This window comes from Ostrinia nubilalis, chromosome 13 (genome assembly GCF_963855985.1).
Source record: "Ostrinia nubilalis chromosome 13, ilOstNubi1.1, whole genome shotgun sequence".
Lineage (NCBI taxonomy): Eukaryota > Metazoa > Arthropoda > Insecta > Lepidoptera > Crambidae > Ostrinia > Ostrinia nubilalis.
Genome location: NC_087100.1, coordinates 904,265 through 916,270, shown reverse-complemented (window position 1 = coordinate 916,270; position 12,006 = coordinate 904,265). Strand labels below are relative to the sequence as shown.

Below are 12,006 nucleotides of genomic sequence, written 5' to 3'. Positions count from 1 at the left end.
CAAATGTTAACAAAACAACGGTTATTGTTAACGTCATATCGTATAAACATATTGTAGATTAGCGTCACAGAATATTTACTAACCAACATTTATTCAAAACAGAATTAAATTACTTATTCAAAATTGTATGTTTTTCGTGTCGTACTTCACAATAACCTAGCCCCAAATCAAACCACAGCGACTAGTGGACAATTGAATAGTTCCAAATTCATCAACAATCAGGTAGCTTAGTCTTCACTGTAAGACCCGCCCAATATACCACAGGTAAATGGATGATTTCGCCTACACTCCCCACTCTAGGTACATAATATTTTCAAAACGTCCATGACTCCCATTTATCACAGTCAATTGAAAATTCATCACACAGACACTTGTTCCCGATAGTTTTTGATACCGTAAAAGTTTAACATAATGCGAATAATGTTGTAGTCTACTAATCCTGCTTCAATCCATCTTGAGGGATGAATTGTTCTGATAGAATGGTTTTCTAATAATTTAAGTAAACTGCACATCCCTATCAAGATCAAACGCAAAAAAACAACTGCCACAAATTTTGTAACAGTACTAACAAAATAACTTATCAAAAGCAGGACGATGTGCAAAAACATATTCAGCATCCTCACGCGGGTCGGAGGTCGCGGTAACTCCGCGCCTCTTGCCCAAGCGCAGGCGCGGGCGCACCGGTCACGTGCGTCGATACTAACACTGCTTTAATACACGGTGGGTTTGAAACTGCATTGTTTTTGAAAGAAACATATGTAAGGTTTGAAATATTAAAAATTTTGGAACTAGGTACTTCTTATTCGTTTTGCTCTTGGCAGAGCGGTCGTGGTCACATTGAGGCGTTGTTCACATCGGTTGTAGAGGTGGATACAGCTCTCCTGGAACCACTTGCGATGCTGCTATAGTATTTTACGAGCTAACTTAACTGGTTGACAAAAATGATGAATATTTGCTGTATAAAGGAATCCTATAAAACGTAGCGCATGCTTCAGTTGTTAAAAGTAGACAGACTTGAATAATTCTGTACAGTACTGATATTTTATTTTGAGCTCTTTTTCCTCTCTCGGATCCAACTGTCTTGTGATAAAGAGACTCTACGTTGAAATTTAAAAACTTTTGATCAAACGAATGAAGAATTATTTCGAATTGAAATCTTGACACCAAATCTAGAGATCTAAAGTATTTAAGAATAAACTAAAAAACTGATAATTAAGTAATAGAACTGATATTATCTGAACAAACACGACGTTTTTAACACACAAGCAATTAATTACTCGATAAATAAAACAAACTTCGCGCATTTTTCCCACATGCCTATTTTTTTTAACAAATTGTACCAAACCCGTTTTGCGACAGTAAGCAAGCCTACAGCGTTTAATGTGAACAGCTCACCGCAGAAGTTACGTTTCAAAGTCCACCTTCAGTCAATGAGATAAGAGTTAAAAACGCCACTTGTTAATGTCGCTGACTGCACATTTAAACATGCAGCAGGCGACATCCCGGCCTTTTATCTTCGCTATTAATTATAATATCATATTGGATCTGCAAACTCGCCTTAATTACTATAGAGACGTTCATTCTTGTCGATAAACTTCTTGACGAAAACCCGAAACGGAATTACAGACACCAATAAAAAATATTTTATTGGTGTCTTTTATCTGTATCATTTTTAATCTAGTCAAAATCTACTAATTTACTCATCATTGCATGGAATGAATGGACCTTTAACAATAGACATCAGGGAAAAGGGATTGATTACCTGGAGGGACCAGAAAAATGGAAAATATAGTATGTACGCTTAAAAAATCGAAAACATTAGGAACATTATCATTAAAGTACAGCCTATCGACTATCGACATTTATCCACTGCCCATCCCTAGCTTTAAAGACGAGCAATTCCACTGACGTTTGTATAAATTTAATTGTCAATTGAATTAATGTGTTGGCGGTTTATCTTGGGCCCCTTAATTATAGGAATTTGTTATGAACAGCGGCCGAGATTTCGTCCTGGCTTAATTGCGATTGAAACTTATTTACGCGTCTATTCGCCAATAGCGCCTTAACCTCTGATTGCAGATAAGACAGTTAAGAAAAATTGAGCTGCCCGGCTCATTAATGCTTGTGTTTTAAAACTTATATACTTTCGTCTGATTTTCAACGGAATAAGATTTATACTATTTTTTATATCAAAAGGAAATGATAAACAAATAAGTACAATAAGAAGCTTTATACTTTAGTAAAATTAATAATAATCGGTGACGGTACAGGAAATAAAAGAAAAACTCAAGTTTTTTCCATATCAACTGATTAATAAAAACTTAAACCAAGGTTTTTAGTACCATACCTACTCCCACATCCACACTTATTATGGCAAACAAAAAAATTCAAATGTGAATTAATTACACTCAATTTTAACATTCTTTGTTAATCGGACCCATAAACATTCTTGCACAGAATTATATCACAGGCAAAAACAATGCCTAAATCTAACTCGTGCCCGAAGCACGAACAAATAATTCTCGTTTTGGTATAGTTATCGTTTTATTTGTACGAAAAACAAAACAGCGCCGCTACGGTTGTTAAGAAATTAGGACTACGAGAGACATTCGTGCTTAGAGCACAGTTCTCGAATTCGGCCCACGCACTATGACCGCACTAGCATTGTTTCAGATGCCTTGGGTATGACGCGTTGCGCGCGCGCACTTGTCATTCAACCCGCAACGCTTGCAACGAATTTGGCAATACGTAACAGTGTTGCTACGGTATCACAACATCATCAAACACCTAAAAGGCCACTAGGCACTCGACTTGGCACTTAAAAATTTATCGGCGTGTTGGATACCGTGCTCGTCATATCGATATGGGTTCACTTTTGACATTGGCAGCTCTAAAGTTTGGTGATACGCTGGGTATTTAAATTACATAGTGTAAAACATACCACAGTGTTCACTGGTGTAAGAAAACGCTTAACGTCGTTTAGCATTAAAACAATAAAATTGTTTTCAAAGGTAATAATATGCACGTATGTGTTACGTTTATTTTTCACTGAAAACCCCGGTCACATGTTGCCATATGTCTCACACAAAAATCGCACGTACGAGGCGCCCCGTGCATGTTACGTAGCAATGTACACATGCACACATTCACATGCACACTGCATGTTTATCATGTAACTGTGCAAAAAAAACAATTCAGCTAAAGCTGAAAATCGCGTATCAACTTCTGTCAATATTACTCAAAGAAAGTCTTAAGATTCTGCAAATAGTATGGATTTTATTTGCAAAACAGCTGTAGCAACAAACACAAAGCACAAATCACTAAAACAATGGATTTACGTAAACTAATCGCCGAATCCCAAGGTCGGAAGAAAATAAAACCATAGCCCACAGCCGAGAGAAGACAGCTTACTAAGTGCTACCATCTTATGGCCATAGTGTGGCCAGTCCTGAAAAAAAGCAGTACAAGAAACTGACACTATTTTCAGCCCCAATATCAAAGGTTTACAAAAGTATCAATCACTATATACTTTACTTACAATTATGACACTCCAAATATTTTTGTCTTTTATATTGGTCTACTTCATAATAGTTCTTTTCGTTAAAGTATTTTAACGTGTGATTTGAATTTATGAATTAATTTTGAGAAGTCTAGATACTCGTAGACTGACGCAGATAATATGTATGTAGAATTATAGAACATCGTTGTTTTGACATATTTTTCAAACAAGATGCGTCATCAATTGCGTCAATTGTTTCCAGACATGTTTCAAGTACATGCACCTGATCTCCATTGGTCTTGACTTCGTTACAATGCATCATCTTTGACCCTCATCTTTCAACTTGTGAATTTGTTTTTTTGCTGCTTTGGAATCGTTATTGATATTTGAAGTTTAAGCTGATGATTTGGTTGTTTACTATTTGTTAATATTGGTACGGGACTATCCCACCTCGCGTTCCCACCGCTGCAACTCCTGTGCAGCCAGGATCTACAGCTTGACCGCCAATAAAAACCCAACCAAGTTAATATTGGTAGAGATTAAAATTTAAACCGTCGCTTTTACCTATGTAATTGTAACATTCGTTTTGGAACTAAAACATTAAGATTTTATTCATCGATTCCTCTACCCTCATAGCCAAAGTAACACACGTGACAGAACCACGAAGTCACTTCACAACTTTTTTGTGCAGAGGTTTTTCTACTCCACTATACGCTAAAGTCTGTGAAGGAACACTATCTGTGGTCGCGATCCTCACCAGTGAGGGACCGAGGAAGAAGAAGAATACGCTAAAGTGGCAAAATGTAATCTGTCACAAATGTTCCTTTGTCTAACTAAAGGGTCTGATCGCTCTATTTTAGCTACGATCCGTCTTCGCATCTACCAGACCAGAACCGCGCGGTCAGGTCGCCGGAAATGACGCTATCGTTTCGCTATCGGCGCTATCCGCTCGAGTTGGCGCTACTAGATCGTGTAAACACCGCTTTAGGTCAATTTGTAGTTCTGATAGTGAAAACTTCAAGTGCTGGCCGTAATTGGACGTTACATGTAAACTAATTGCGTGTAAACTAACAGGCAAAAATAATAAGGTTTAAACATAATTTGTAACAAATAAATATAGCTGTTTATTTCATTGGTACAAATGTAATTACAAGAAAGAATCCGTTAAAACCGAAAACTATGTTGTTTCTAATAATAGAACTATTTACTAAAGTAATCCACTGAAACATGTTTCTGCAATAAGTACACATCTCGCTTCATTAACAACAAATACATTCAATGAGATAACTAGATCGTTTTACTTATTAAAGCGCCTACATTCCAATTATAATTGCCATTTAGTTATCCCTTAAATGTACCGTTTGAACATAAAACAATCGCGATGAAGTAGATAATAGCAATTAACATAAATGACCGGGCTACTGGAATGCAAGCAACTATAATAATGAAGACATAAAGCTATTTAATTATGGACTAATTGAATTTCATGCAATCGTTTACGTTAACGCGCAATTATCACTTTGTCTGAACAGACGGACCTATATTATTATCAAACAATAAAATGGCGAACACTGACTACGAATTACAGGTTACCGCAATGAACATGATTGTATGCAATTAATTACGGCATAGATTTACAGTCTGCCGTTTGTTTTTAAGCGAAACAAGCTCGCGATATTAGTTACGAGGTTTAGTAACCGCACTTTCATAATTAAGCTCAGAATCAAACAATCAAAAGCATTAAGAACAATATTGCAAAACTACACAATCTACCTTTGTTTTGTTTACTACATTTTCATTCATTATAGTTGATTATTTATCAAATTGTATTAACATGTATTTTTCTTCTTTCCAGTCGTTCTTCGGGCGCTCATACAACAACCTGAACTCGATAACGGAATGCAAGAACAACGGCGAGTGCGTCATCAACAAGAAGAACCGCACCGCGTGCAAGGCCTGCCGCCTGCGCAAGTGCCTCATGGTGGGCATGTCCAAGTCCGGCAGCAGGTACGGCCGCCGCTCCAACTGGTTCAAGATCCACTGCCTTCTTCAAGAGCAACAACAAGCCGCCCAATCGCGGTCGCCTCCAAGAGTTCCCCCGTCTCCTCACTCGCTAGCGCCACCCTTCCCCCCACATCTCTTCCCCGGGCTAGCCAGACCACGCACGAAAGAAGAACTCGCACTACTAGGCCTCGATGACTACAAGCCCCCCTGCTCTGGCTCCCCAGACTCACACCGCAGCGGCTCCTCCCCCAAACTAGACGAGAAGAGCAAACTCACCCAATCCAGACCGCCTGACAGACCCCTCACGCCGCCGAGGGACACGTACGTCCCGCTCCCCTTAGCCAACATCAGCTTGCCCCACTTCCCACACTCGCCGTTCTTACCGCCCCCGCCCTTCAGCCCGTTCGCCACGAACCATCCGTTGCTGTTCCCGCCCGGCTTCCACCCGATATACTCTCGGCATCTGCTCGACCACGCGGCGTTAAGACAAGCTGCGGAAAACAACAACGACGTCAGAATCGACGACCATAATGCCGACTCGTCAAAGCGATTCTTCTTAGATGAAATTCTGAAACAGCAGAGGTCCTCGCAACCACCGACGCCGCAGGAGGACGTGATATCTGAAGCGGAGTTTGTGCCCACGCCTCCCGCTGAGAGGAGAACCTCAGAATCGCCCTTACAAGAGAATCCGATGGACTTGTCGGTGAAATCTGACGGTAGATCCAGTTCGGCCAGACGGAGATCCGATGACAGTGAGATCATCACTCCAGATAACGACGATGCCGAATCGGGCAGCGCGGCGGGCTCCGCCAGCGAGGAAGAAGACGTCTCTTATTCCCAAATTAAGCGAATCAAACTCCACCCGTTGGACCTCACTACCAAAGTCTGACGTCACACCAGACGCCCCCTAGTGCCGTTATTATAAACAATGTACTTTAAACAAAATGAACAGTGAATTTATTAAGGCCAGTAAATCGGATTGTGATTTTAAAAATAAGTAGGACGATCGAAAGGATTATCCCGAAATTGTTTAGTGAATTGTTATCGCTTGAAAGAGTCTATCCAAATACGTAACTTAAGTAGCGTTTAGTTAAATGTTAATGGTACTTGAAGCCCGGTTTACGATTATGTACAAATCGAATGTAAATAATAAATTATTTTGTCTAATGTAAGTGCTAGGTTAATATTAGTTAGCGGTTTTTTCGATGATGGAACCAGCCGGGTGTTGCAACATTCCATTTCGACTAAATTCCCTTATGTTTTGTATTAATTTGAATATAATTTATTTCATTTAGTAGAATTTTCGATTGAAGTGTTGTTTGTGGATTTAAATCGTTTTATGTCGAGTGCATTGTGAGCTGTCGCTTCGTTAGACCTTTTATTTCTGTAAGTTTAATTATCTCTTGGATTTTGACTGTTTTGTACTTAATTTTAGTTTCAAATACATTCCCTAGTGGCTGTGTACAGTCAGATTGAAGGGCATCTCGGCAGTTATTCTTAAGTTAGTTCAAGCTCGAGATGTTGTTTAATCTGGCTGTATAATAATGAAGTAATATACTCTATACTCTACAAGCATTCCTATGAAATTGCTCAACCTTCAGATGTGTCGAGTGACATTGTACTCAAGTATAGTGAAATTAGTCACGGATAAACATACATACTCATGTTATACTTTGTGTGGCTCAGTTGTGTATATAATGTATCGTAGCTAGATTGTTTTACACTACGTAGATGAGTTGTTTGTATTGAACGCATTCCAGGAAAACGTACAAAATAAACTATTCGTGCACTCGAACTTACTTGGTTTTATTTTACCTTTTTATTTAGAAACCTTATCTTACTTTAACTGGAATCTATCCAGATTGTCTAAATTCTATCCAAGACTTGTGAAACTAAAAGAAGATTAGTCGACAGATAAATTCATAAAAGGTAATCCAAAGGGCGAAACACCCGTATTGCGAAAATAACAGTAGATTAATATAAAATTGTATAACATATTATTTTCCATCATGTAAACCAGTGATGGCCAACGCGGTCTACCGGTACAGCGAAGACAATTTTGGTAGCCCGCGAGAGTTAAATAAACTGAACAGAATGATTGAAAATGAAAATGTTTTATTTCACTCATCTAAACTGTGCCTTGCAGTCGACCGCAAGAAATATTTTCGAACATAAGTAGACCTTACAGGTCAAAAGTTTGGCTACCCCTGATGTAAACTGAACAGAACAGCTCGAGTCTCAATCTGCATTAGCCTGAAATAGTTTATTAGTTCACTGCATATTGCTGTTACAAACTGCTTAGCTTTAGGGTCAACTTCCTTCTTTTATTAAAAATTCCAATTCTGAGGTTAAGTAGAAATTTCAACTACACAGTATACACCATACTTATTTATTACCTTATTGGCACAATACATTTTTATCGTGTAAGAAGGTATATAAAATAGAGAGAAAGAAAAATTGTTATATAAATAGACTTTTAAGATTCAACTCCAAGAGCATAGCCGCAAGAAATAGCTAAATAAAAACCGTATACATTTATACTTATACATTTACAATACTCTTAAACGCATTAAAGGTGACATTGACGAGCAACTGATTCCAACATTTTTTCTACGTAGCATTGTGTACATGCCACTGAGATCCGACCTATTGATCCCTCGCAAAAACAACAATGACAAGTGTGCACTGGGTTTGGAGTATTATACGAATGCTACTAACTGTCAATAAATACGGTGTTTTTGAAATGAGGTGCAAAGGACGACACCGCGTCTTTCCATTCTATACATAGCCAGAACGCAAGGGTGTGAAACTAATCGAGTATAGTTTGGATATGACTTTTTTTACTAAGCTCCTCCAAACTATACACGACCAGTACGCATACGCTGCGTACTGCTCGCGTATACTTTGTAGTGACTTAGGTCAATTATCTTCCTCCAAAATATACATCGCCAGTACGCATACGGACTAAATCATGTATGTATTGTAATAAGTGCGTGATTACAATTTATACGCGAGTAGTTGCATGCTAGTCATTTTGACTTATTGACCTCTCTTTCTATTACATACTAGCTTTCCGCCCGCGGCTTCGCTCGCGTGGAATTTTGTCTATTACAGAAAAACAATATCGCGCGCGTATTTGCTCACCGTTTAGACCTACCCTGGACTACGACAAACATTTTAAAACCAAAATCAGCTCAATCGGCCCAGCCGTTCTCGAGTTTTAATCAGACTAACGAACATCAATTCATTTTTATTTATATAGATAGATTAATTCACAGCTGCGTGTCTACTTTAAACATTGAATCATCTTTCGACACGTGTCATTGTTTTGATAAAGAATTTTTTGGTGTTTCTTATTCTGCCATAGAAAAGATATTTGTTTTGGGGCTGATATTAAATTTCACCAATTGTAGGTATGGAAATATGTCAAAATGATTTTGTTTATTTTATTTATTTTTATTTTATTTGTTTAACAATGTTTCAACAGCATTAAATTGTACATAAATGTTCTTGAGATAAAAGTTAATAAATAAAATAAATAAATATCCTTAGACATTTTACACTGCGCTTCTAGTCCCAAACTAAGCAAAGCTTGTACTATGGGTACTAGACAACGGATATAAACATAATTAAATACTTTTTTTTGTAAATACATACTTATTATACATAGAAAACACCCAGTCCAATACAAACAAATATGTTCATGCACACAAATGTTTGTACTGTGCGGGAATCGAACCCGCTACCACTTCGAACCACTACACCAAACGGCCGACAATACAAACCTAGCATTTAAAGTCTCGCATAATATTGTATTTAATGCGCGTTGAACTTTCTTCTCTCACTCTCTCTCATATTAATTAAATTGTTATTTAATTTGAAATCTACCTAATCAATTTAATTTCAAAAACCACTTACAATAGTTTTAAAAATCTAGATTTATTATAGATTCAGTAAAATAATAATATTTTATGTAATAATATCAAATAAATGTAATTTTAAATATAGTTCCATATTTTACTGAATTTTACTAAATCAATATCAACTAAACACACTCTAGTCAAGTGTAAGTGGTGTAGTAGAAACTAATCGAGTATAGTTTGGAGATGACTTTTTTTACTAAGCTCCTCCAAACTATACACGATCAGTACGCAAAATTCGTGTATAGTTTGGAGTCACAGATTTACAAACAGGCACTCCGAAATATACACGAGCAGTTTCCTATGGGTGCGTTCTGGCCATGTATAGAACGGAAAGACGCGACGACACCACAATAACATTGTACCTATGTAACTTTCAAAGAAAAACAAAACAACATCCACTTGTATCAAACTTTGTCATGAAGATGTTATACCTACCTGGTGTGCTACATCTTTGACAATTAGAAATCTACACGGGCACAAAAATTCGAATATATGTAGAGGTAAGGTATTACCCAAAACCAATTAAAACACTAGCACTTATTAATAAAAAGTTACGCCTAGGATAAATCCTGGATTAAAATGACAATTTAAGCCAGAGTTCAACTAGGGTGCATAAGGGGGTATAAGACAAAGCACGAAACTAGATTCAAACTCAGTGTGATGATTCAAGCCTATATTTACGTCGTGTACTCAGTTACTCGTAAAGTTGGCATAAATAAAACCTAATCGAAAAAACTATGAAGGAATCTTTAAGATCAGACATAAAACAAACTCAAAGCATGAAATCTTAATCAGCATGATTTCATCCCCACCTTGTTAGCAGAGCCTGATACTCCTAAATCAAACTCTTCCCTAAAATTCTCCAAACTGAAACATAACGTCTTCGCCTTACACATAACCAAGGAGGGGTTAAAATAGTAATAACCTAAACGAATCGCCAACCTATTGCACGGCAGAGTGGGCTAAAAGTGAATTATTATATATTTTCATAGGCCGTACGGAGAGTACCTAATAGGTAATGCAGCCGAGCGGTGCGCCTTGACCCGGCGACACAGCGCATCTTCACGAAGAGGTACATACGCTAGATGTGATACCAATCACCTAAGCACTGAACACATGTACAAAAAACGAATATTACAGAAAAAATAGAGATTTAGAGAATACGTCGTAGACAGTGTAGAGTGAACACGTACTTATGCCTTGATCACACGTACCGAGTAAACGGGCGAGACAGTGCTCTCGGCCGAGTTCTCGGTGTGTATAAACATTAGGCCGAGTGCGCTCGACCGAGATTTTTGGCGAGACCACAGAGCATGGAATCGTCGATTCCATGCTCTGTGGGCGAGACAGATACTCGACGGATCACCCAACTCTCTCGGTCTAGTATCATTTTACTGTCTTGCCCGTCCACTCGGTAGATGTGATCAAGGCTTTAACCTCAAAGTAACCTAATAGTGAAATAAATTGGTACTGTCAAAAGTCGACTTCGCATTCTCATCCACCCCCCTACACAAGTCTTCTCTACACACACACGAAGGACATACCCCAACAGTGGAACTCGTTCCAACATCGGTGACCCCGTGTTAGGTCGTTTCAACAATAGTGTGATCTTTTAACTTAACCTCTGGTTGTGAGGCGAGGTTATAAGCTAAACACCTGTTTTATTTATTAATTTAACTATTAGCAAGAGGAAACAGACTTTGATCGGTAAGCACGTGTTCTTACACATGCTACTAAGTGCGCAAGCGGTCATAGCACTCAAAAATGCGAATGCAAATTTTTTATAAGTAGAAGTTAGCTCAATAGACAATACATTAAGTTGGTAATGTATATTTTCTTTTTATCTACAACGGGATGCTCTTGGCCTGCATCTCACCTGGAAAGTGGTGATCAGGCTAAAGGTGGAAGCGAGCTTCAGCTGCAATCCTCAATCATAGAAGAACTGGCTAACATACCTCAATTGTTATTATAGCGACACACGACAAACAGGTAAAGTCCATCACTTTACCTGTTTGTCGTGTGTCGCTAGCCAGACTTTACAACCTATAATTATGTTGCTTACTATTCCTATAGCTCATTGGTTTTTGGAGATTAAGCTGTGCACTATTTGGGTTGGGCCATATGGTTTTTACTCGCACGTTTCGTTTTCATAGGCTAAACGCACGACACGACTGCTTGTTATTCTTAAATATCGCGCGGTTCGAAACACACGAGTAAAAACGCGTCATCTGCACTAGCTCTTTGTACTGGAGAGTAAATGTAGAGTAAGGTTTTTGTTTCAAAATAATCCTCTGCATAAAACTAATACTTCTTACCCCCTTAGTAAGTTGTAGGTTTTTATATCTCCTGTAAGGAAACGTGGTATTAGCATTTTAGAAGGAAACCAATAAACTCGCGAGCGGTTTCAGTGCAAATTTCGACCAGGATATGTTTTTCACATCCAGTCTTGCAGTATCCGCGTACGGCAACGTAGCGCTCGAGCTAGTGATGGGATACCGGTTTTTGAAAATATTAATCGTTTAGATAAGAATAGGTACTTTCAAAAGATCGATATTTTTGTAATTTAAGTGTAATTAATGT

The 12,006-nt window shown here is 38.1% G+C and overlaps 1 protein-coding gene across 1 annotated transcript in view; it reads left to right on the top strand.

The window, feature by feature from the left end:
• Positions 1–7,298, top strand: part of LOC135077370 (knirps-related protein-like) — a 99,764-nt gene extending 92,466 nt beyond the window's left edge. The window contains exon 3 of the mRNA XM_063971894.1: positions 5,355–7,298. Coding sequence (XP_063827964.1) covers positions 5,355–6,392 — 1,038 coding nt within the window. The 3' untranslated portion in view covers positions 6,393–7,298. The remainder of the gene's footprint in view (positions 1–5,354) is intronic.
• The last annotated feature ends 4,708 nt before the right edge of the window (positions 7,299–12,006 follow it).